Source organism: Megascapheus bottae, chromosome X (genome assembly GCF_031878675.1).
Source record: "Megascapheus bottae isolate mThoBot1 chromosome X, mThoBot2.hap1, whole genome shotgun sequence".
In the NCBI taxonomy this organism is placed as follows: Eukaryota; Metazoa; Chordata; class Mammalia; order Rodentia; family Geomyidae; genus Megascapheus; species Megascapheus bottae.
This window is the reverse complement of record NC_143547.1, coordinates 70,680,865-70,708,326: the sequence shown is the minus strand read 5'-3', so window position 1 is coordinate 70,708,326 and position 27,462 is coordinate 70,680,865. Positions and strand designations below refer to the sequence as shown.

The 27,462-nt window shown below is 36.4% G+C and overlaps 1 protein-coding gene across 2 annotated transcripts in view; it reads right to left on the bottom strand.

The window, feature by feature from the left end:
- Positions 1 to 27,462, bottom strand: part of Rnf128 (ring finger protein 128) — a 104,869-nt gene that overhangs the window by 22,621 nt on the left and 54,786 nt on the right. For both annotated transcript variants that reach the window (XM_090325921.1, XM_090325922.1), the window contains exon 2: positions 10,662 to 10,909. In XM_090325921.1, coding sequence (XP_090182047.1) covers positions 10,662 to 10,909 — 248 coding nt within the window. The remainder of the gene's footprint in view (positions 1 to 10,661; positions 10,910 to 27,462) is intronic.

Here is a 27,462-nt window from a genome sequence, read left to right as displayed (position 1 = left end):
AATACAAATATATCCAATATATCATATGACGTCCCCCACCCTGCTTCAAGTCTTCTATGAGGTGAACAGCTCTCCTGTGCCACATGTTCCTACCATCATGATGTTCTACCCAGGCTCATGGGGTCAAGTGAACACGAACTGAACTCTCTGAATTTTTCTTTTTATAGAAAAGCAGATTTATACAAATAAATATTCCTTCCTTTAAGTTATTCTCTCTGGTATTTTGGTCACAATAATGAGAAAAATAACTAATATGAAAACATTGGTTGTTGGCTGCTTTGCTTAACAGAAGCATAATATTGCTATTTTGACAAATCAAATCTTCAGTGCCTCTAGTCAATTGAAATCTTAATTATACAGGAGATTTTTTATGAATGGGAATTTATTGGGGCTAATAATGAAATGTCAAATAAACGTTTACTTTTCATTATAATGAAGAGTAAATTGTAGTGAATGAAAAGATATACTTACTCATTTGTGTCTTTATATACAATTAGGTAAAATAAAAATATGCTTTATTTTGGTGATTTACAAGTTTGGCTTTTGATCACAAGTTATTTAGCTTTCAATTTAACTGAAATCCACATGAATACCATGAGTTTGTAGTTAAACCTAATTATCTGATGGGGGCAGGGTATGCAAGAGCAAGAAAGGCAAAGCAGATTTTCCTGTACTGAAGTTATTACCTTTTATAAAGAAACATTTGGGCCAGGAGTTTAGACTAGTGGTCGAGTGCTAGCCTAGCATGCACGAAGGCCCTGGTTTGATTCCTTGGTACCATATACATTGAAGAAAGCTGGAAGTGGTGCAGAGGCTCAAGAGGTAGAGCTCTAGCCTTGAGAAAGTCCAAGGACATTGCTCAGGCCCTGAGCTCAAGCCCATGACTGGTAAAAAAAGAGAAACATTCATAAATTTGGCTTACACTTTATAAAACAGAATGCTTAAAAACTTAGCCAGGCACTGGTATCTAACATAATGCTAGGTACTTTTGAGGATAACAGAATTGCTGTTCAAAGCCATATATGTAAACATTCCATCTGTCTGTCTGTCTGTCTGTCTGTCTGTCTGTCTGTGTGTGTGTGTGTGTGTGTTGATCATGGTAGAGTATGCAACTATATGAAGAATTTTCAAACTTCATATTCTGATGAAGTAGAAAATTCAATATAACTGGAAATGTTACTGATAATTTTTAATATTACTTTAAGTTCAGCAACAAATTTTAAATTATTAATGTAGTATAGCCCCCCTTCATCTGTTGTGCTATCTCTGGCAAAACAAACTACAGGGAAATGTATAGCATATCTCTGTTCAGGGAGCCAATTTGTGTATCATACTACAAAACTCAGATGGGGGCCTGATTACTAGCTGTAACCTGCTGGCAACTGTCCATGCTAGCTAAACAGAAACCTAACAAAGAAATCAGGCATATATCATCTTTCTTGATTGTTATACAAGGAAACCCTGACAATCTGGTACAACATGGCCTACTGCTCCTGTTTTATACAACAATATCACCAATCCCTAACATAGAGAATACTTTGAAGGCCACATACCCATACATTAAGGTCCAACAATGGTTACCTTGAGGACATGTAAGAAGTAAGCAACTAGTTGTGCTCTTTAAGTCTTTTCTCCCAGCCCATCCCTTTCCCTTTTAACCTCCTTTCTCCCATTCATATCTTCTTTTACTTGATCAAAGCTTTTTCACAATGAAATCATCAGACAATGAAGTAATTGTTGGTACAGTTTTCATTTGCAAATACTTCATTTAGTAAGGAATTAGTTATTATAATGAGTGAAATATTTATAAATGTTATGTATCCATATTAGCATATAGTGCAAATATATCTTTAATTATATGCATAGTATTCAGTGAGTATAGTATACATATATTTTCATTAGTACAGTACCTACAGGACTGTTTATTAATATTGTACAGTATTTGTATATATACATACCCATATATTGTACCATAAAAATAATATAAAATATGTACAATAGTTTCAAAAGCCAAAAATGTGTGAAAATATACTCAAGAGAACAATTCCTCCATTCAATAAGACCATCAATAATATCATTTATTATGTCAATTTCATCATCCATTTCTCCACTTGAATTATGGCTCCTTGAACTTTGTGACAAACTTATACAGAGCTATTTAATACAGTATAAATTATTTTTCTTCCTCAAGCCAGTCTCTATCCACTTGGGATTACATCCTGAAAGATTTTAGTTGAATCTTCTAATATGTTCAATGACTATTTGATTTATTTATATAAGATAGTTGAATCTTATCAACAATACCGATACTACTCCATGTCATGGTATACTTATGATAGCTTGGTTTAGTTACAGAATAAGTCAGGAAGTATCAAAGAGGTGTTTACTAAAGGTTCTTACATAATTTGACCTTTATCATATACAAAATATTATGGTCAAATTTCAGTAGTGGCAATTATTTAGTCATTTCTAGTTTTCATATTACTTGGGCATAAAGAAAATCATTGTCTTAATTCACAACATTATAGTTCCTCTTAAGTTTTGTATAGCAAGGTCATCTTCTACCCCTGGGGAACACATGGGCATCATTTCAGTATTAGTTGTACTTCTACTAGAAAATCATTTCTTTTTTTTTCTTTTCTTTTATTGGTGGGGTGATAAACAGAGGGGTTACAATTACATTCATTAGGTAGTACATTACTTCCTGAATGTTGATACTCCTTCCATTAGAGAGTCATTTCTTTCTTTTTTTTTTATTACTAGAACACACAAATTGTACAAAATAATGGGTTTTATTTTGGCATTTTCACACATATAATGCACTTTGATAATAGTTTACCCTCTCAACATACCCTCCAACCTCTCTCTTTTCCTCTTTACCCATTACAGTCCCCTTTTTACTTTCATGACTCCTCCAATTCCATATGTTAGAGAAAACACATGATACTCGTCTTTATGCATCAGCTAGTCTTAATTTTGGCTATTTGGTCAAGACCACTGAGAGGTCAGTAATCAAAGTTTCAATCCCTTCCACAAGTTTCTGTAAAAATGGCAGCCTGGATGAGTATAAAAGATTTTCTATCTGAATTTCCATACCTAAGACATGGAAGCCTAGTACCCCACTTGGGTTACTTATGTTTCCATTTTTTTAAATTTTATTTCATTATCAGAGTGATGTATAAAGGGGTTTCAGTCACATGTGTAAGGTACATTACTTGAGTACATTACTTGAATATTTTTACACCTCCCATGTTTTTCTCTCACTTTTCCTTCCCCCACCTCATCCCAAGTTGTATTATAAGTGATTGATAGACTCTTTTGGGTGAGACTTTATGCTTATTCTTTTTTTTCATATAAAAAGGTGAATTTTATTGGGGAAGTAGATGGTGAACTGACCGGCCAGGGGAAATAGATGATGAACTGACCGGCCAGGGACACAGTACAGACTCGGGAGCTGACACTGTGATCTTTATGCTTATTCTTAAGTTTGAGTCCCAGCATTTCCTTGCATTATGTGTTGGGTGTATAGACTACTTAATCAAAGCCTTACTACCCTCTCAAATGGTTACTCATCTATTTCCCTACTATTGGAAGATGATTCCTTCTATTAACGATTTTGTCTTTTCTTAAAGAACTCTTCATTAAATGTAAATTTAGTGTATCCCACTATCTGGAGACCAGTGCCCTCTTTTGTATTATTGGGCAGTATTTATTCCAACAGATGAGTTGCTACTGAGTATCAATGGTGCAAAACCCCCAAAGTGTTGGGTACTCTACATGAGAGTCAATTGTAGTGGTCAATTTCACACGTCATTTAGTTTGGGTGTTTTATAAGCTTTCCTACAATCTTCTTTCCAATCCATTTATAATGCATTATTTATTATTTTCATCTATAAGTCACTGAAAATGTCCATCCTGTTTAAAAATTTTTCCACCCACATAAACAGGAATGATGTGTCTTCCTATGTAGTTTCTATAATGTGCCAAGCCATAACATCTGGGGATTCATCTGAGTAGTCATCAAAACATATGGCTATACAGTTACCAGTGTACCTAACATTATGTAATATGAATTTTAATCTTTAGAAGGAATAAATTCCTGAATGTGTTATTTTCCCCTAGTATCTTAATAAAAATTTTCTATAGCTCCGCATCACTATTTTTATCAGTGAAATACAAGTTGCATATTAAATCTACATTAAATCATTACAAATTACATCATGTGCATCAAGCTCCACCTGTTTAAAAAAACAAGTCAAGAAAAGCTATATGAAGTATTTATGAATGAAAGTAATTATTGGCTATTTATTAGGTTGCTTTGTTACCAAAGGATAAAGAAATATATACTACCACAAAGTAATAAAAGATGTTCTTTTAAATGCTTTCTCTAATAGATGAGATGGTTAAATATCATTATTTTCATCTTTTGCCAGTCCTGGGGCTTGAACTCAAGGCCTAAGCACTATCCTTGGGCTTTCTCAAGGCTAGAGCTCTACCACTTGAGCCAAAGCATCACTTCTGTTTTTTTCTATGTATGTGGTACCAAAGAATCAAACCTTGGCATTTGTGAAAACTAGGTGAGCACTCTAGAACTAGGCCAAACTCCAGGCCCCCATTCTTTTTATTTTTCTTTTCTTTTCTTTCTTTCTTTCTTTCTTTCTTTCTTTCTTTCTTTCTTTCTTTCTTTCTTTTTTTCTTTCTTTCTTTATTGAGGAATCGAGCCCAGGTATTCGTGCATGCTAGCCAAGCACTCTACCACTAGGCCAAACTCCTGGACCCTTCTTTTCATTTTTAAAATAATTTTTGAGCCACCTAATATTTGATAAGGAAGCCAACACCACAAGCTGAAGAAACACAGTCTCTTCAACAAATGGTGCTGACAGAATTGGCTGTTCATGAGTAGAAAACTAAAGATAGATCCCTATATATCACTTGCATCAGAATCAGTTCCAAATGGATCAAAGACCTCAATGTTAGACCAGATACCCTGAAAATATTACAGGAAGGGATAGGGGAAACACCAAGGTTCCTTTGCACAGGTCGAAATTTCCTAAGTAGTAGTCGAGAGATCCAGAATCACAACAAACAAAAGGAAGACTACATAAATGGGACTGCATCAAATTCAAGAGATTCTGCATGGCAAAGTATATAGCTAGCAAGATAAAAAGCCCACAGAATGGAAGCCGATCATTACTAGCTATGCATCAGACAAGAGCCTCCTATCTAAAAGATACTCAGAAATCCCATTTATGGCCTATATTGAACTGATCACAAATCAGGCTAAACTAAAGCCACCAACACAATCATGCTCATTGCAGCAGTGTTTACCATAGCCAAAATATGGAATCAACCCAGATGCTCTTCAGTAGATAAATGGATCAAGGAAATGTGGTATATACACACAATTGAAGTCTATGCTTCCATCAGAAAGAATGGCATTGCCCCATTTGTAAGGAAATAGAAAGACTTGGAAAAAATATACTAAGTAAGGCAGAACCCCTCCAAAACATAGTCTGCCTGGTTTCCCTCACATAAAGTAATTAAAATGTGCCTATAAGCTGTAATCCTAGCTACTCAGGAGGCTGAGATCTGAGGATCAAAGTTCCAAGCCAGTCCAGGCACAAAAGGACCTGAGACTCTTATCTCCAATTAACCTCTAGAAAATGGGAAGTGGGGCTTGGCTCAAGGGTAGGGTGGCACCCTTGAGCTAAAGAGCTCAAGGACAGTGCCCAGGCCAAGTTCAAGCCTGATAACCCCCCCCCCAAATATGCCTATAAATCTACAAGTAAACCCAATGGATAGTCAAAGACAATTATACTAGGACATAATTAATTAAACAGCAGTCTAAACATTTACACAGTGAGAACAAAGGAGAATATTCTTAGGAGAAAATCACAAAGGCTCAATAACTATGTTCATATCATCATAAACAAATGATGCTTATTAAAATGAACTCCAAGAAATGAAATAAAGAGTGAGGCTTTTTATAAACTGTACTGTTTGTTTCTCTTTTCTTCCTTGGGTTTTCCCTTCTGTTACTGTTTTTGATTTCTGTACCCTTTCTTTTGTATGTAAGTTTATCTGACTTGGGGAGGGAAGGGAAAACAGAAATGGTGGGACAAAGGCTGAAGTACAACCCACTAAGACCCTATGTTGGAAATGAGCTCTATACCTTCGGGTTAGGGAAATCGGGTGGGGGGGGAGGACTGGGAGCAAATGAGGGAGGTGGCGACATTACTCAAAAGGAAATGTACATATTATCTGACTTATATAACTGGGCCCCTCTGTACATCACCTTCACAATAAAGTTTTAAAAATAAAATAATTTTTGGCAGTACTTTGACTTGAATTTAGGGCCTCTAATTTCTAGACTTAGTTGAATAGCTGGTGCTTCCCTATTTGAATTGTGCTTCCAATCTAGCTTTTTGGTTAACTGGAAATGGAACTTTGAAAATTTATAGGCCCAGGCTGGCTTCTAACTATGATCTTCTAGATGTTAGCCTCCCATATGCACAGCCATTTTTTTCTTTTTTTAAAATATATTTTTATTGTAATTAATAGAAGGGTTACATTATATTCACCAGATAAAAGGTACATTATTGCACAAACACTGATACCCTTTCTCATGTTTTTGTCTCCATTTCCTTCCCCGCAACCCCTCCCCTCATCATGTTTTCCCTCTTCCCTATCCTATTTCAAATAACCAAATAAACATATATAAAATACATCAGATGACAAGGTACGATACTGTAAATAATATGAGATAACCAAGGGACAGCAAAACAGATGAGAAATAACATAGTACATTAAGATCAACAATCATATTATATGGCTCTTGTTTCTATATCCTGGAGGTCCTTTCATTTAGCATCATACTATATGGCTTTATGTATCTAGGTTTTGCCCTATTGTAAACCTCTGCTAGGAGAGTCCAAGGTTTATATTAATTATGACAAATGAGGCAAACCATTGAGCCTATGTTCCTTTGAGTCTGGCTTACTTCACTTAATATGATTTTTTTCCAAGTATTTCCATTTCTTTACAAATGGGGTGATGTCGTTCTTTCTGATGGTAGCATAGAATTCTATTGTGAACTGAGGGGCATCTGGGTTGTTTCCATATCTTTGCTATTGTAAATAGTGCTGCAATGCACAGCCATTTTTGAACAATGCTACAGAGGTTAATTTTTGTGTGTGTCCTAGTAAGTACCAGGACTGGAACTAAGGTCCTGGGCACTATTCCTCACTCTACCACTTGAACCACAGCTCCAGTTCCAGCTTTTTTGGTAGTTAATTGGAGATCAGAGTGTCATGTACTTTCCTGACTGGTTTGGCAGCAACGTTGTGATCCACAGTTCTCAGCTTCTTGAGTAGCTAGAATTACAGATGTTGGGACACTGGAATGTGGCTCGGATGCTTATTTCTTTTTTTCCCCCAGTTGTTGCGCTTGAACTCTGGGCCTGGATGCTGTTCCAGAGCTCTTCAGCTCAAGGCTACTTCCCTACTCCTGGGCCTGGGTGTTATACCTGAGCTCTTTAGCTCAAAGCTACCACTCTACCCCTTGAGCCACAGCACCACTCCTGATTTTCTGGTGATTAATTGGAGATAAGAGTCTCACAAACTTTAGTACCAGGACTGTCGTTGAACTTCGATCCTCAGATCTCAGCCTCCTGAAAAGCTAGGCTTACAAGCGAGAGCAACCACTCCCAGCATTGGATGATAATTTCTATAAAATAAATTACAATCTGAAATGTTCTTGACTGATGAGATTATGTCTACTGAAGTCAAAGTTCTTTACAAACCTTATACTTTCTGACAGTTTGTAAATTGGAGCACTTAGAATATAAAAACATGCCATACTGTTAATATACATGAACCCAAACTGTTGTTACTGAAACCATATTCTCTGAATAGTTATTTATACTGGATAGCAATTTCATTCCACCTCAGTGATAAAGATAGCATGATATTCACAAATGTAAAATATTAACATGGTGTAAAACTGTGGAGTAGCCTGGCACATGAATTCTAAACATCTTTTGAGCACCCCGAGTGACAGGATGAATCTACCACCAAGGTGATAAGCTGCTTATCTGAGAAAAAGACAGAACTTAGTTAACTTTAAACACTGAGATAAAATCTTTTATTAACACTTTCTGGTATCTAATCTTTTATTGATATTTTATATTAACATTTGAATTTTAATCTACTCTTAAATTCAGTGAACTTTCTTATAGTGCTCCTCCCACTCTGAAATAAACTGGGTTTACTTCTTCTGAAGAAAGTACATGAGGTGGCAAGATATGCATGTCTCTGGAGGAATGACTGAGGATATGTGAAAATATAGTCTGTTACCTCTACTACAAAGTCATCTGAGGGCACTGAAGCCATCCTGAGCACTCTGGAGAAGTGAACTACTCTGGTATTGGGTTGAGAATACTTGAAGGCACAAGGAATAATTCTGATGGTGACATGGATGGGAGCAGATGCAATGGCTTTGGGATGCAATACTCAGATTCTGTATATATAATGAGAGTCAAACCAACAAGATTTGCTGATGGCAGTTACATGGGAAGTGAGAGAAAAAGGAAGAATAAAGAATAACTTCCAAAATAATTTCCAAAGAAATCCTTTATAAAATGGGTATAATGATAATATGCTTTTGTGCTGGTGTGGAAGATACAGAGGAAATAAACGTATTAGTTAACAAAAGTAGAAGTCTGAGTCAATACAATTGCTGGGATGATACATACAAAAGACAAAAAGGAGTTGGGGGCTGGTAGCTCACACCTGTAATCCTAGCTATATTGGAGGTGGAATCTGAGGCTCATGGTTCAAAGCCAGCCTGGGTTGGAAAATCCTTGAGACTTTTATCTTAAATGAACTACTCAGGAAAAGCTGGAAGTGGCACCTTGGCTCATGTGGTAGTATGCCAGCTTTGAAAACAGAGAGGCTCAGGGATAGGAATTCAAGCCCCAAACCAGCATTTAAAAAAAAAAGAAAAAGAAAAGAAAAGAAAAAGACAAAATAGGATCCTGTGAACAGTTGACTTTTACAAGGAACAGTTCATACAAAATAACAGAAGATAAGAAGAGTAGGATAGAGACTCAGGTATAGATAGGACAGTAGATTGGGAAGTACTCTTTTCATTGCTTCAAGTTTTTAGTGGAATCAGATACAAGTTGATAGTTAAGTTTTAGGAGGGATTGGAGGTCGACAGTACTATATAATAGTATTCCAGTAGTACAATAAATAGCTAAAAATATATGGATTAAAGAGTAGCAATAAGATTTCTCTCGGGATTATGGTTATTTAAAGTGAGATCAGTTAGTATATCATAAGTGTTTTTCTGTGACTTCAGCTACTTTAGGTACAGACATAATCTATTGGGAAGTAGGATTTAACCTGAGTTGGATATGTACATTTTGGTATTTGTTGGGAGATCCTAGAATCATTTCCCCATGATTACCGCAGGAATGACTCTGTTAACAAAGAGATTGAACAGTCAAAGAATTTAAGTTGTATACATGGGACTGACCATAGAATTAGTAAGGAGAAAAGAGAGGGTGGGGACAGGAGCAGTAAAGAACTGTTTATGTAGTTCCCTGTTCAATAACATTTTGATGTTTTGCTCTGCTATTTCTATATTTTGTACCCTTTATCGATCAGTGTTAGAATTTGATAGGAAATAGGAACATGTGACTTAGCATGAAGGCTAGCAAATGCATGATTAGATCTTTAAACATATCTTGTCATGAAATTCAGCTGACTCTTTGTTCAACTCAACAAACAAATATGAACATAAATGTAACACACATCCTTTTTATATTGGTTGGGCGTGCGTGTGTGTGTGCGTGCATGCATGTATGCATGTGTGTATGTGTGTGTATGCATGTATATGCCAGTCCAAGGGCTTGAATTCAGGGCCTGGATGCTATCTGCATTAGCTACAGCTCTACTTCCATCTTTTTGGGGCTGTTCATTGGAGATCATTGTCTCCTAGACTTTCCTGACCTGCTGGATTCAAACCACATTGTTTAGATCAGCTTCCTGAGTAGCTAGGATTAGAGGTGCGAGCCATTGGTGCATGGCTATATTGGATTTTTATAAAGTTTTTTTTTCTCTGTACTTTTTTTCCAGTCCTGGGCTTGAACTCAGGGTCTAAGCACTGTCCTTGGGCTTTCTAAAGACTAGTGATCTACCACTTGAACCACAGCATCACTTCCAGCTTTTTCTATGTATGTGATACTGAGGAATCAAACCTGGATCTTCATGCATGCTAGGCACTCTACCACCAGGCCAAACTCCTGGCCCCACTCTGTAATTTATAATTTCTCAATTTCCCTAATTGAGTATGAAATGCTTTTTAATTTAGAAAAATGTTTATTTGAAAGAACATATGGAATTAAATACTAGCTGTGTTCCTGGTTGAGATGTGAAAGACTTAATCAAGTAGAATTAAGTTCCTTGACAAGTGACAGCAAAGAAAAGATTTGAGACGATGGAAGCTCATATACTTTTAAAAATGACCTGACCAGATTTCATAGAACATAGATATAGACTTTGGTCTAGCAACTAAAGTATATCAAAATGCATCACAATGAAATTAACATTAAAATATTAAACATATTTTAACTTTGGAAAAAAGGAATATTGACAAACCTGCTTCCTGCTTTGAGCTCTTGCATTCCGTAGTCTTCGAGCAGAATAAAAGATAAAATAGCCCACAGTTGCTGCAGTAATAATGAAAAAGGACACGGAAACGAAGAAAATTGAATAGTGATTCACCCAAGGACCGTGTTTTTTCCCTACTTCAATGACCATTGTTACTTGGATGCCTCTTTGAATAGAATGTAGAATTTTTGTTCCTTTCAGATTGCCAATCATAATTGCAACAATGTCACCTGCACCTGTAAAAGAAAATGAAGCCCATTTTACTTAAATATCCTTAATTTAAATTGTTAAACCAATTTAAAATGAGACAAAAGGAGCATTTATTGAATACCTACTATAGGAGATATAAATATGCATGAGACTAGGTTTCTGATCCTTAGTAGCTCATAGTTGAGTAAGAAATCTATTATGTAAAATAGATACTTCCCCTCTTATAGATACCTCCTATTCAGATTAATTAAGGGTGACAACAGTATTGCCTTTGGGCAATACAATGGATGCGTACTTATTGACAATTAGTATCTTGGATGATAGAAAATAGAACTTCAGTCCTAGGGAAGCTGAGACCTGGGAAACAGAAAAGCATGTATCTATATGTTCTCCAATTTATAAGGTTATAGATTGTCATATGCACTCACTAAACATGTACAAGTATTTATGCATCACGATAGTAATTTGAGACAAGGCAAATGGATAAGATATACATATATTCACGATGTCCCATTTTTCTGTATGTTCAAAGGCAATGCAGAAGTTGTTCAAGCTATTTGGCAAAGGAAGGAGATCAAAGAAGTGGTGGTGGGGAGGGAGAAGGGAGTGAAATGGGGGAAGAATATGATTAATGTACATTGTAACACATGTGAAAATATAGTGGGTAATATTATTTTGCGCAATTAATATATGCTGATAAAAATTAAGTAAAATTTGTTCAAGGTGCTCTAGATTTTACATGGATCTGATCTGGTTATCTATGGATAAACATGTATTTTTCTGCCTAGGGGACATAGCTCAGTGGTAAAGCACTTGTCGAGCATTCTCAGGGCCGTAGGTTTGATTCCCAGCACTGCAAAGAATAAAATCGCCCAGAAATGTATATTATTCAGCATCAATTAAGGATAAGCATGAAAGCAGACTTTATTACTACAGCCCCAGTGTCTATAATAACATCTTTATATTCCCAAAGATATGCTTTTCTTAGAAAAATGCAATTATTTCTAATGCTCTGATAATATAATATTGTTCATGCCATTCCAATGCTTATCAAGATTTGTATTCCTCCTACTTTATATGAGCCAAGATTGAAACATTTAGGCAAAAGAAAAGAGCTCTTTGAATACTAAGGTATTGCCAGCCAGAGAAACTCTCATTGATATTAGGTTAAGGCATTAATCTGGGTTAATGATCAAACTCTGATCTGGAATAAACAGCTACACACACATACACAAGAATCTAAAAAGAACTTTAGACTAGAATTTAAACTGAAAAGTACAAGTCTAAAGTAGTATTCATACTTCCAAAGGTCAAATTAAGAGATAATTGTAGAATTTCTATATAAGTAATTACTGAAATTTATAGCTCCCAATAGTCAAATTTTTCAGAAGACAGGCCACAAAGAAATATCTCTTAGTGTACATTGTAATCTATTTTGAGTTATTTTTCATATAATTATTTTTCATATATATTTAAAGATAATTTTTATGTATGGAACCATTTAAACTCTCTTAGAACTCTACTATTCGTGATAATTCAGAGTGATGCTCTATTTTCATTTACACAGGGAAAAATTTCAAAATAGATGAGAAGTGAAGAACCTGAAATATAGGTATCTCCTAATTCAGTTCATCTTCTCAATATGAATATATGACCCAAATGTCTTTATGGGTCTGGAAACTGGTCATTTTGCAAGCAAGAGAATTTTTTCTGCTTATGGGCTTTACATTTCTAGCTATGACTCTATAACCACAGACATTACTTATCTTTATTACTAGAGATATTACTTGTCTTTTTATCATATGCCATGTCTTAAGAAAATGTGTGGTTATTCAGTTGTAATTAGGGTTTGGGGAGTGACTCCAGTGATAGAGCAATTGTATGATGCATCTGAGTTCAAACCTCAGTGCGTGCGTGCATGTGCACACACACATACACACACACTTGCAGACGGATGAGAGGATGAGATCTGAGGATTGTGGTTTGAGGCTAGCCCAGGCAGACAAATCCAAAAGACTCCATCTCTAATTAACGAGCAAATTTTCTGGAACTGGAAGCCTGGCTCAAGTGGTAGAGTACCAACTATGAGTAAAAAAAAAAAAGCCCCTGAGTTCAAGCCCTCTGAGTTCAGCTTTATTTGCTGTCACAAATAAGGGAAAAAGTACACCTAATTTGTTTAATCAAGCTTTTATTTTTGATACTATAAGAGGTGTAATACTTGAACACATAGATAATTCTAAAATTGGGACTTTAGAATATACAAAAATTTAAAATATTTTTAAATTCACAGATATGGCCTTCACACACATTTTTGCTTCTTTTATAAGATATGAGGTGGTGGTAGGGGAACATTCTGGCCATTGTGGTCAGAGATTATAAAACACAGCAAGTCAAGAAATGCACACTGTTTACATATCAGGAGCAATGGGGTGTTTCTGTCTCCATGATCCATATTCATATATACTGTATGTAGTCTAACAATAAATACATTGAATCAGCTTTCGGATCATCTAAAAGAAGTATTTCCAAGTATAGAACCTAGCTCCTCCCCTCCCCAAAAGCTTGCAGCTGTCTAAGAACTGCTCCACTTCCAGTGTTCCCCATCAGCGATCAAAGTGATCAAAGCCTTTTGAACACTTGCTTTAGTAAGCACAGAACCATGAATTTTCTTTTGTTTGTATTTTTTTTGTGCTTACACTAGGACTTGACCTCAGAGCCTTATATTCTTGTTTGACTTTTTTGACTCAAGGAAATGACTTGGAGTCTCTACCACGCCTCCAGTTCCAGCTTTTTTAGATGATTAATTGGAGATAAAAATCTCTTGGAAATTCCTGCTTGAGCTAGCTCTAAAACTATGATCCTCTGATCTTCTTGAGTAGTTAGGATTATAGTTGTAAGCCACTGGTGCTGGGCTCAGAATCATGTTTGATTTTTCATTGCTCATCTAGCCACTCATAGTGATGCTATTTATTTTCTTTTTTAAATTTTTTTAAATTTTTTTATTGTAATTAGTAAAAGGGTTACATGATATTTGCCAGATAGAAGGTGCATTAATTCACGTACATTGATACCCTTTCACATGTCTTGGTACCCATTACCCTCCCCCCCACACCCCCTACCCGTCTTGGTTTTCCCCCCTTCCCTATCAAATTTCAAATAACCAAATACAAATAAATTCTATATATCAGATAACAAAGTGAGATACTATAACAATATGAGATAACCAAGGGACAGCAAAGGAGAAGGACCGACCAGCAGCCAAGCTCCCCTTCTGAGAATCAAAAAGGCACGGCTCCGCCCTTGGAGCCCACGTCCCCAGCTGGGCACCGCCCCTGGGAATAGAGGGGTCTCCTGCTGGTCCTGCTGAGAGCCCCTGAAACTCTCAATCCCCAGACCCTTGGCTTGGGGCCGCCCCTGGAAGCAGCACAGGAAAACGTCTGCCAACTGCGCTCAGAAGGAAGCTTGCAGATCCATCCCATGGTCCACTGTGAGGCCACTGGTTGGGCTAAGAGCTAGTCGTGCAGCAACACATAAGTTTTATTCTAATACTTTCCAAACTTTGTAGTCAAATACGCTACCTACTTACCAACTTAGGTCAGTTATCCTTACGCTATACCTATTCTTCATTACTACAATATTCTTACACTCCTACGTTAATCCTCTTGTACCTCCCCTGACCTCTCTCATTCTATTTTTCTATCTCTGGACCTCTGTTCGTCTTTCAACCCTTATACTGCATGGATCTACACTTGATGGCAGTTGAGCAATACTGTATATCTAGGTGTTTAATTATTCTCTAGGCTCAGAGGGACTTAAAGACAATAGAGATGCTATTTATTTTCTTTCTGTCTCCCATTACCAGAGCCTTCTTCCTGTTCCTGCGGAATCAGGATCAGTGTTTAAAATTCCTTTGCATAAACTATTTCAGTAATCTCAAGTAACATCTTGGTCACATATCTCCACTATCCTTGAAGTTTAGTCTATCCAATACCTTTAAGTCCACTATCCTTAAACATGTCCTCTTAAAGTATCAGTGAAGTTTGTCTTACTATTTGCCTATTGCTATCACTTGCTGGGATCATGCATCAACCTTGTTCTGAAATAAGCTCTGACTTCTTAGTCTAGAGTTTCAAGCACTATATGATTATTGACTGATTTTTTGCAGCTTCATATATCTTCCTATATCCTGCTTCATGAACAGTCTGATCCACCTTACATGGGACTATCTATTATAATTTACTACTCATTTACATTCTGTTCCTTCTCCTCCCTTAGCTTAAAATGTCTTGTGTCTGCTTGACAATGCTCCCTTCTTTTGTTAACTATGTTTTACTGGAGAACTGCCTCAGATGTTGCTCCTAAAAGTTTTGGACTAATAGAAAAAAGATTTAAAAATGATTATATGATGTAGATGGCAGGGATAGATACTCAAAAACCTACTGACCATTGTAGTTAGATGGAGGTTACCAAACCAGGAAAGGGGGACTGGGAGTTTGGCCTAGTGGTAGAGTGCTTGCCTAACATGCATGAAGACCAGGGTTCAATTCCTGGGTACCACATACACACAGAAAGCCAGAAGTGGTGTTGTGATTCAAATGGTAGGGCTCTAGCCTTGAAAAAACCCAAGTACAGTGCTCAGGGCTCAAGCCCAGGACTGGCAAAAACAAAACAAAACAAAAATAAAACCAGGAACGTCCAGTGATGTAGAATTCTTAGCTTTTAACTGAGAAAGTAAATGCTTGCTCATTGTTACTTGTTACTTATTTTTCAAAGACCTCCCTTCTCTTGTTCCTAGGACTTCACCTCAGGGCCTGGGTACTGTCACTTAGCTTTTTTCACTCAAGATGGCATTCTACCACTTGAGCAACAGCTCTATTTTCATCCTTTTTGTGGCTAAATGAGATAAGAGTCTCAAACACTTTTCTCCCCAAGATGGCTTTTAACAGTGGCCCTCAGATAGCCTCTTGAATAGCTAGGATTACATATGTGAGCTACCAGGTCCTGGCTCTGTCACTATTTATAATTCCATTTTGCTTTGCATCTGAGTTGGCATATATTACTTCCTTGGTAAGTTAAGAACTTTTTTTCAGGCCAAGTGGGGTGATGCACACTTGTAACCCCAGCTACTTAGGAACATAAACAAGAGAGAATGGAGTTTGAAACTAGTTTGAGTAAAAGGGTATCAAGATCCTATCAAATAACTCAGGCATGGTTTCTCATGACTGCAATCACAGTTATACAGGCTGCAGAGTTACAAAGATGACAGTTTAAGGCCAGACCACCTAAAAAGGTAGTGAGACCCTCATCTTAAAAGAACAAGCTGGGTATGGTGGCACACAGTTGACATCCTAGCTACATAGGAGCCATAACTAGGAGGATTTCGGTCTGGGTTTGGCAGTGGGATAAAAGCAAGACCCTATCTAAGAAAACAACCTTTAAAAATAACCCTTTTTAGACCAGAGAATTCCATAACTAACTACAGTAATTCCTTCCTTATGTGGTGCTATCAGAAAATTAGATGATTCACATAGGTAAAATTTATAGGTAAAAAATACTTAATTTACACAAATAATTTTCTTTTTTTGGTGGTACTGACGCTTGAACTCAGAACCTCATGCTTGCTAGGCAGGTGTTCTACCATTTGAGTCATGTTATAAGCCCAGAAATTGCTTAATTTTAACAACTTTTATGCAAGAAAATTATTAAGAACAAAGATATAAGTTTAACATGGCTAAATACACTTGGCTAAGACTGTATCTTTTAAAAAGCATGTGCAATCAACCCTGTATAGGCTAGTTTATAGATGAACAAAAATATACTAAGCACAATAGTTTTATATATATGTATATGTATATGTATACACACACACACACACGGTCCTTGGGATTGAACTCAAGGTTAGTACTCTATCAATGGAAGCACAGCTCAACTTCAGATTCTTTGTGGTTAATTGCAGATAAGAGTCTCAGAGACTTTCCTGCCTGAGCAGGCTTCAAACTGTGACCCTTAGACCTCAGTGTCCTGAGTAGCTAGGATTATAGGTATGAGCCACTGGTGCCCAAAGTATAGAATTATAACAGGATATCTAAGCAGCATTTTTGCTGCATTACAGATGTACATATCTTACATTGATTAAATAACCATAAGTGTTTTTTCCTTTACAAAAGCACATATTTCTAGCAGAATGAATCATTAACGACTTGACAATTCTTTCCCTTTTCCTTGAATGATTCATAAGCTAACTCTTAGATGTTGACACTTTTGAAAAAATGGTTAAACTGCATTTCAAACAAAAATTAGCAACACAATTCTATCACATATTCTGTGATGGCTTGTGGTACTTTATGAAAATTGATGATTGCTTATTATATTGCCTAAATGCAACACTGTTACAAGCTCTTTGGGGTTTAAGGACAATGTGTTTCAAACTCACATTCTGCTTCAGCCTCTCAAGAAATAATATTGTTATTATAAAGGAGTTGTACAGAGCCCCCTTACACATTAAAGTGTAGAAATCTTCCCTTCAGTGGACCATTATGGATAAAGTAAATTCATCAGTTAATATTCCTATAGTTCCCCAAATATTACATCTGAAATAGTGAGTGATAACAAATACGGTCATAATACTCAACGTACTTGAGTGAATATGGAACTAGGAAACTTGAGGAAATGAGTAGATATCAGATAGATGGGGCCGGTAGAATGATGTAAGTAACAAGACTGATTAAGATGTCATACATATAAAATGAACATGTTAAATTGAAATCTCCTTGTACACATATTTTAAGATAATATTTAAAAGGTTAAAACATTTTATCTTCATTTGTATTAGCTTAGGTTCTTATTCTAGGAAGTACTATAATAATAATTTTGAATTGTCATTTTAAAATAATCAAAGACTATCCAGGCATGGTCACTCACATCTTTAATTCTAGCTTTTCAGAAGGCTGAGGTCTGAGGAACACAGTTTGAAAACAGCATAGAATGGAAACTCTATGATAGTCTTTTCCCCAATTAACCACCAAAAAGCCAAAAGAAACGATGTGACAGTGCTAGAGCACCAGCCTTGAGTGAAAAAGTTAAAAGACAGCATCCGGGCCCTAAGTTCAAGCTCCAGTACAAGTACAAACAGTAATTGAAGACTTCCTTATTTTTAAACTGGGATACATTGATTACAATTTACTATTGTCACTGGATCAACTTTGTGATCCATTATTAAACACAAAATTAATATTATTAGTCCCCAAACTGTTTTTATTTTTTACCAATATCATATGTCTTTGGAGTCCAAATGGATCTTAAAGAACATCCAGCCGAACGCACTTTTTTTTCCCCCAGTCCTGGGCTTGGGCTCAGGGCATAGGCACTGTCCTTGGGTTTTCTCATGGCTAGAGCTCTACCACTTGAGCCTCAGCACCACTTCCAGATTTCTTCTATGTATGTGGTACTAAGGAATCGAACCCCCATCTTCATGCTGCTAGGCAAGCACTCTTACCACTAGGCCAAAGTCCTGGCCCGAACCCACATTTTTGTTGGTTATGGGGCTTGAACTCAGGGCCTGGGTACTGTCCCTGAGCTTTTTTGCTGAAGACTAGCAGTCTATCACATTGAGCTACAGTACCACTTTCAGTTTTCTGGTAGTTAAGTGCAGATCAGAGTCTTTCACAGACCTTCCTGCCTACATTGGATTTGAACCATGATCCTCTGATCTCAGCCTCCTAAGCAGCTAGGATAACAGGGCAAGAGCCACTTTCACCCAGCTCTGACTCACTTTTGAATGTCATGTTGGACAATATTGTTTGAGGGATTAAGGTTGTTTCTTAATTTGTTGCTTCTAACAGCAATGCTCATCTCTAATTTTATCTTTTTAATCTGCTGTTGGCTCAGAAAAGACAGTCAAGCCTGGGTCTACAGAAAGGCTAAAGCAGGCTTCCAGAGACAGAAAGCTTGAGGGCTTCACTGCAAGTACTCTTAAATAGTTTATATTGGTTTCTTAGTGACATTGTTGTTTGCATCTTGAATTGTGACTTTGCTCTGTAAAATTGAGGCTCCCAAATAATATTTATCTACAAAGGAGGCCCCTAACATATTTAATCCTCATGCCGAAACTATAAGATATGCATTGATATTTTCCTCATTAGAGATACAATTAAATTCCTAACATAAGACAAAACTGACTAACCTGCCAAGAATCATTCAAGATTGTGAGAGCTAGAACTGGTTTTTGGAGTCAAAATGTGGAGACTGAGTTTACTGGGCTGGCTTTATACTATGATCTCAGCCTCCTGAGTGGCCAGGATTTCATAGGATAGATATTTATATCTGTAACTATATCTATATATGGTCATATTTCAAATTGATACTGAACATTTAATCATCCTGATTGCCAGTGTATTGGGGAAGAGAAAGTGAAGGAAATGTTTAAAACATACACAAAAGCAAGTAGCTGTTTACATTTTTAACAAGGTTTGAAAAGAATGGTATTTTCCCTCAAAGAGACAAGTTAAATATAAACTCTTTGGTCTCTGTGAAAGACTAAGGTAATGCTACTTTCTTCCTAGAGAAAGTCAGAGAACATCTTTAGTGCTCATGTAAGTTGACTTTCTTTAATGAGGGGATATCAGAGCCTCAAGAAGACAAATCCAGTTAAGAAATAATCTGTGCTATGTAAGACATTTTATAGTTAATATTCATTCACACTATATTGAAATTGGTTCTAAGCTCATGCTGGTAGCAAACTCCTCACATTTTTTTCAAAGAGCTAATGACATTAGAGTAATATATTATCATATGCTATTATTTGGGATATGGATTCATTGAAGAAATATTTACTGAGTACCTACAATGTAGTAAATTCTGTGCTTCTAGACCCAAATATAAAATTGTAAAGTAAAGCCAAGCACTGGTGGCTCCAGACTGTAATCCTAACTATGCAGGAAGCTGAGATATGAGGATTGTGGTTCAAAGACAGCCTGGGCAGGTAAATCCATGAGATTCTTATTACCAATAAACTACTCAGAAAAATCTGGAAGTGGTATTGCAGTGGTAGATCAGTGTCCTTGAACATTAAGATGCTCAGGGTCAGCACCGGGCACTAATTTTAAGCCCCAGGACTGGCAAAAGAAATGTAAAATAAATTCTAAAACATTTTACAACATAAGGAGTGTTCTAAACAGAATGATAGCATACATTGAGAACCATAACATTCAAATAAACACAAGGAAATGAGAATAGTATCTCTTTCAACCAGTGTTCTAATTTTCATATTAGAAATGATGAAGTATTTACAATGAATGACATTTTTTAATTCTTACTACTTTTAAGTAGTTGTACAAAGAGAGACTTGTAAGCATTAAGGGAAACTAAAGGTCAAGGTAGGTATTCTTAAACCAAGATCTTGTTTAGTACTGCTTAGATGTCCTGTTAGTCAAATGGATTTAGAATTTGAGGATGCACTGATATCTAGAAAGAACAAGATAAATTTTCTCTTTATTGCCAAAAATTTTGGGGCTGTTAGGGAAAGTCAGTTATTTCAAAGAAAGATATTAAAACTCATAAGACCAACAACTTGAGATGTTTTCACAAAGCAAAATTAATATGTAGAATTTAAGGTAAGTTTATCTCTCTTACATCCAAGTCCTATTTTGAGATAATTTTGATTACTCCCTTTTAATTATTCTTGGTCCTAGATGAACCAAATTTAAGACTGTTTTTGTACTATGCTGGGGCTTGAATTCAGGACCTGGATGCTGTCCCTGAGCTTTTTCACTAAAGGCTATTACTCTACTACTTGAGCCATAGCTCCAGTTCCAGCGTTTTAGTGATTACAAGGAGATGAGAGTCTCATGGACTTTCCTTTCTGGGCTCACTCTGAACCATGACCCTTAGACCTCAGTCTACCAAGTAGCTAGATATAGTAATGAGACACTGGTGCCTGGTTAAATTTAAGATTTAAGTAGACTTCTTCATAGAACATCTCTTGATCAAAAAAATAGTTCTATCATTGTACTTTATGAAAGGTATATACAAATAATTTCTTCAAAATATATGGAAAGTGATTTTTACATCCCTTTAGGATGTCATCATAAAGCATGACACAGTGGTGCATGCTTATAATTCCAGTTACTCATGTAGAATTAAGAGGATCATGCTTTGAAGCGACCCTGGATAAAGTTAGGGACACTCTATCTCAAAGGTAAGCTGGGTGTGGTAGTATATGAATGTGTTCCCAGCTGATTGGAAGATATAATTGTGGTCCCAGGCAAAGTTAGTATGAGACCCTATCTGAAAAACAAAAAAGCAAGAAGATTCAAAACATGGTTTATGTGGCACAGTACTTCGCTGGCAAGTACAAGGACCCGAGTTAAATTCCCATTACTACAAAGATGTCACCATGCTCCTAAGTAGCCTTTAGTTAAAAACTTGTCTATTGCAGAATAGGCACAGTACAGGTTAGTTAAAACTGTTTCAAACAAGTATTTTTAAATGTTATATTAAAAAAATAATCTTTGGAGGAGAAAAGTGGTGGCAGGAAAGTGACCAAAATTTTTATCAGCATTTTTAAAGCCAACCCATGAAACAGATGCACACAATCCTATAGTAAAGCCAAGTTACCTTTTCTGCCCTGCATTTCCAAATACGTCTTCTACTGGATTCTGAAAACAACAGTATATCAGAGATTGGATCACACATTTGGTATAGCAATGAAAGTCTCAGGCAGAGTCCTCAAGAAACAGCAGATTAAAGAAAATAGAAGCAACTCTGTTGAAAAGGTCAAAGATGAATAAATAGTGCATGAAACATCACACATACTGATAAACAATTCCTAGAAGTGTTATGAAAAATATTTAGTCTTGTCTGAACCATTTTGATTTCCACTAGTGGTGATGTTTAACATTTCATTAATAAACAAAAAGGAAGTAGAGCAGCAATTCTCCAATTTTCTGATACTGAGTTCTTCTTACACTCTGATGTTATTGAAGAACTTAAAGAACTTTGTTTAGGTTGGTTATTTCTATTTGATATTTATCAGATTAGGAATTCATACTGAAGCAATTTGACAATATTAACTCATTACTTTAAAATAGTCATAAACATATAACAATATAATTTATGCAATTTGATTAAAAATCACTAGATTTCCCATGAATGTAATATGGAAGAGTATGTACTGTTTAGTATTTGGGCAAACTTCTTTAACATCAGACTTAACAGAAGTCTGCTAATGACATATGGATGGTTAAACTTGCCTCTGCACTAATAATATAGTGATACATTATTTTAGTTGAGCATATAAAGTATATGGTTATTTACATGGGTAATCAAGTTTGAATATTTTTTTTGCCAGTCTTGGGGTTTGAACTCAGAGTCTGTCCTTGAGCTTTCTCAACGCTAGTGCTCTACCACTTGAGCCACAGCACCAGTTCTGGCTTTTTCTGTGTATGTGATACTGAGAAATGGAACCCAGGGCATTGTACATGCTAGACAAGCACTGTAGCTCCAGGCCTATACTCCCGGCCCCTGAAAATTGAATGTTTGATAGTTTTTCCATATGAATATTGCATATGTGTATGTACATTTCTCTGATACTACACCAAAACTCAACAGATGGTAATTTCTTACCCAATAAACCAAATTGAAATATAAAACTTAGTATCTGGGCTAAATGGATTTATCTTGTACATTGAATGGATTTTTTTCCATTCCTGCAGTTTGAACTCAGGGTCTGGGAGCTGTCCTTGAGCTTATATGCTCAAGCTTAGTGTTCTACCACTTGGACCCACAGCTCTGCTTCTGCCTTTTTCTGGTTAACAGAATCTAAGAGTTTCATGGACTTTTCTACCTGGGCTGGTTTTGAACCATGATCCTCAGATTTCGGCTTCCTGAGTAGCTAGGATTATAGGTATGTGCCACCAGCACCTGGCTGAATGGATCTGTTATTCACTCATGGTTTTGCAATGAAATCCATTGGTCGCTAGAAAATACTTGCTTACTGAATTAAAATAATGGCTCATTTCAAGATTACACAATATAAAATTCAGTTGATAATGCCCGAAGTCTCAGTCTGGGAAGTAGCCAAGCTCACATGGTGACAAGTTTTTCAAAATTCTATTTTTTTTTGCTTGATAACAAATTGGATCACTGACCACAATCAGGGTCAAATTCTTTCTTTGAAATGACAGGCTCACTTGTCATTTTTGAGAAAAAAGTTTTAGTTTGGATAACCGTTGTTTGTCAATAGTTCTTCAAGGTAAAAGCTGTTTGAAGAACCAGTTAGTAACCACTGTGTCATACAATATTTTTCCTTCAATCATTGTATTAGGTGTGCTGCAGAAACCCCTTGTAATTACTTTCCATTTCAGCACACAGAAACATGCATATATGTAAGTTGTGCAGAATAGAAATTTAATAAATTGTTTATATTGATTCCTCCCAGACATTCTTACATGAAACTGGCATTTTTTCCCTATGACTCGGGTGGGGTGAGAACATAATCAATACACTTTGACACTCCTTAATTTGTTTTTAACATGGCAGGCATTTTATTCACTATTGCTTTCAGGTCATAATTGTACAAGGCAAATTAATGTCTGTATTATTATGAAAATATTTTGAACTTCATAGGCCACTGAGTTAATCTCAGAAGTCAGCAGTCCCCAGATGATATTTCAGCAACTTGGGGCTTAGATCAATGATCCTCAGTTGTTACTTTGTATGAGAATTACCTGGCGGACTTGCTGAAACATTGAGCTACCTGATCTCCATTCCCTGACTCAGTGTTTGGGGTGGGATGTGGAAATCTACAGGTTTAACAAGTTCTGTGGGTTATTTTCCTGCATGTGATCTGTGGACCATACTTGGATAACTTCTTTTTTCCTCTTTTTAATTAGCATATATTAGTTGTACTGTGATGTTTTATTTAAGAAGCACTAAGTTGTCACTTTACTGATTCTAAAGTTAAATAGTATTGAGAAAGTGGCTGGTCCAGCTACTCAATCCAAAACAATGCCAAAATTTTCTGAGAGAAATTCTGTCAATAGAATTGTTTCTTCATATAGAGAAGTCAGAAAATTAGCCATATCTCTCTCATGTTATAACACATCTCTATTGTCACCAAAATCACCTAAATCACCAACAACAACCTCCTATGGGGTCTTCAAGCTAGAGTTCATTTTCCTCATTGCTGCCAGAGAAATTGTAGTAAAAAAAACAAAACAAAACAAAACACTGAGATTATGATGAGATTTTTAGTTCTAGTTTACCTACAGAATAAAACTCAACCTCTTTATATAAGATCTGGATGCATCTAGCTTAGATGTCCCAATTTACACCTAAAAGCTATCTGATTTACTGTTTCCTCATTAAACAACGAACTTCAAGTTAGGGACTATGCCTTTCATCATCGCATACTGGCACTTAACGCAAACAAAATAAATGTTTGATGAATGTAATTATTTGATGGCGAATGTAATTTTTTTGTGGCTCATGGGGTCTGGGCACTGTCCCTGAGCTCTTCAGCCCAAGGCTACCACCCTACCCTTGAGCCAAGCCCCACTTCCCATTTTCTAGAGGAGATATGAGTCTGGGGTTCTTTTGTGCCTGGTCTGGCTTTGAAGCTTGATCCTCAGATCTCAGCCTCCTGAGTAGCTAGGATTATAGGTGTGAGCCACCGTGCCTTGCCAAACGTAATTTTAAGTATAATAATTCCCTCTTATCTACAATTTTGCTTTTTTCATTACTAATTGTAGTCCAAAATACACAGAAAACTCTAGAATTAAAGAATAAAATTTTAAATAGTTTTTATTATAATATATTGTTAGTTTCTCTTTTATTGTACCTAATTTATAACCTAAACTTTGTCTTATGTATGTATAGGAAAATAACAGTACATATAGGGTTCAGGACTACTTGTGGTTACAAATATCAGTATAATGTCTTGAAACATTCCCCTTAAGTATGGGAGTCTGCTATATCTGATATTACTAATCATTTGAACCTGGATTCAATATGAAAAATAAAATAATCATTTTCAGTGTGCCAGTACTGGGGCTTGAACTCAGGGCCTCACAATCTTGCTTGGCTTTTTCTCTCAAAGTGGTATTCTACACTTGAACCACAAATCCACTTTGGCCATATTTTTCTAGTTAATTGGACATAGGAGTCTTATGGACTTCTCTGCCCAGGCTGGATTCAACTTGCAGTCCACAGATCTCAGCCTTCAAGTAGCTAGGGTTACAGATATGAACCACAAGATCATGGCTTCAATTTATTTTTAAAAGATAATTACGGTAAAAAGATTCCAAGATATACTCCCTCAAAAATGGCATATCTAACGTGAGGCACTGGTGGCTCATGCCTGTAATCCCAGTTACTTAGGAGGCTGCGATCTAAAGATCTCAGTTCAAAGCCAGCCCAGGCACTAAAGTCCCTGAGACTCTTATCTCCAATTAACCACCAGAAAACTGGAAGTGGCGCTGTGCCTCAAGTGGTAACGTGCTAGCCTTGAGCTGAGGAACTCAAGTACCCAGGCCCAGAGTTCAAGCCCCACGACCAACAAAAAAAAAGAAAGAAAAAAAAGGAAAAAAAAGATAGCATATTTAGGAAGGACATGTCTGCCTAGAGCACAGACACATTATACATATATATATATATGTACATATAATAATAATAATCTTCCTCTATAGACATTGAGTTTAGTGTGATGTATTACCACCACAGTACTGACTTTGGAAATGAGTATATTGCCAGAGCTTCTCTAATGATGACAATAATCCTTTTCCAACCTGGGAATTGGCTATATATCTGTTTCAGATTTATTGTGAAAATGTTAGGAAAAATATAGTCCTAAAATCAAGTTCTAACATTGTCATTCTGGTTCACCTTTCTGGAAACCGGTTGTTAGTGCACATAAAAGACAATTCAAAGAGCATTAAAAAAAACCCTTAAAGTATCTGGAACAGGCTGAAACTCTTTTTGGAGGTTATAGGTTTTTGCAGCTACACTCAGTCCTAAACATTGACTTTTGTGTGTAGATCTGAAAGCACTATAGCCTTTATCAGCTAGACTGTTAGACTTGTATTGATGTGACAAAATACCTGAGTTAAATGACTTAAAAGCTGTAACAGTATATGTGGGCTAAAATTTCAGAGGCTTCAGTCTATGGTCACTTGGCTTGAATGCTTGGATTTGTGGAGGGAGGGAATACCATAGTGAGATGCACATGGTCAAGCCAATCTATTCACCTCATGGTGGCCAGGAAGCAGAGATAGAAGGAAGGACAAAGGCCTAAATATCCCTCTTCAAGGGCATATCCTTTATCTACACCCTGTCTCCTGAAGTTTCCATCACTTCCCAATAGCAGGTTGGGGAACAAATTTTTAACACATGCATCTTTGGGTGACATCCCAGATCTAAACTGTAACACAGACTAAAACATTATTAGCATGAAAAAATGTAATTGTCCTTGATAATGTGAGCTCTCTGAAATAAAAGACTATATCATTATTTATTTATTATCTACTCAATTCTCTTCTCCTACTACAACATGCAGCACAGTGCTGGTCATGACATGGGTTCAAACTTGGGAAGATTTTTTGTCGGTTGTAGGGCTTTAACTCAGGGTCTGGGCACTATCTGAGCTTTCTTGCTAAAGATAGCTCTACCATTTCTAGTTCCAACATAACTTCTGGGTTTCTGGTGGTTAGTTTGAGATGAGTCTCATGGACTTTCCTCCTTGGGCTGGCTTTGAACCACAATCCTCAGATCTCAGCCTTCTGGGTAGCCAGGATTACCATCATGAGCCACCTGCTGTAATCTTTTCTCAAAAACTGTTCTTTATGGGAATCCTTTGTAATGGGGGATTAGGTTGGAAGTTGCATTTATCATTAGGTTGGGAAGGGTAATACATTGTGAGGTATACTCTTCATTTTGATCTGGCCATAAGAAACCAAAGATACGGAAGTTCCAAAAGTCCAATTAGTACTGTACTCTATAGTTAAATGGAACAAAGGAGAAGTAGAGAAACTGATAATCTGGAATGCTTCTCCATGGCTTTCTGGTATCATATAGGTATCAAAAATCATAATTAAGAATATATTGCCACCCAACTTTATTTCTTCCATTGTATCAAGTATCATAGAAACTGGCCTCTTCACTATAGCCCATATATTAATAGTAAAAATTTCACAATCCTATATCACACATTTTTATCCTTGCATAATAAATCGCTTTGAATATAAATTAGCCTGACATAAAAGGTTGAAAAAATATATAAGTGAATGTTTGTCGTAACAGTTAAAAAAAACATTGTGTGTGTTTTATTATTTTTTTGCCAGTCTTGGGACTTGAATGCAGGGCCTAGACACTGTCCTTGGGCTTTCTCAAGGCTAGAGATCTACCACTTGAGCCACAGCACCACTTCTGGTTTTTCCTATGTATGTGGTACTGAAGAATTGAATCTGGATCTTTGTGCATGATAGGTAGGCACTCTCATCATTAGGCCAAACTCCTGGCCCAACATTGTGTTCTTATAGTGAAGTAACTCTTATTAGTTCAGTCACCCTGTGATGCAGACAAGACT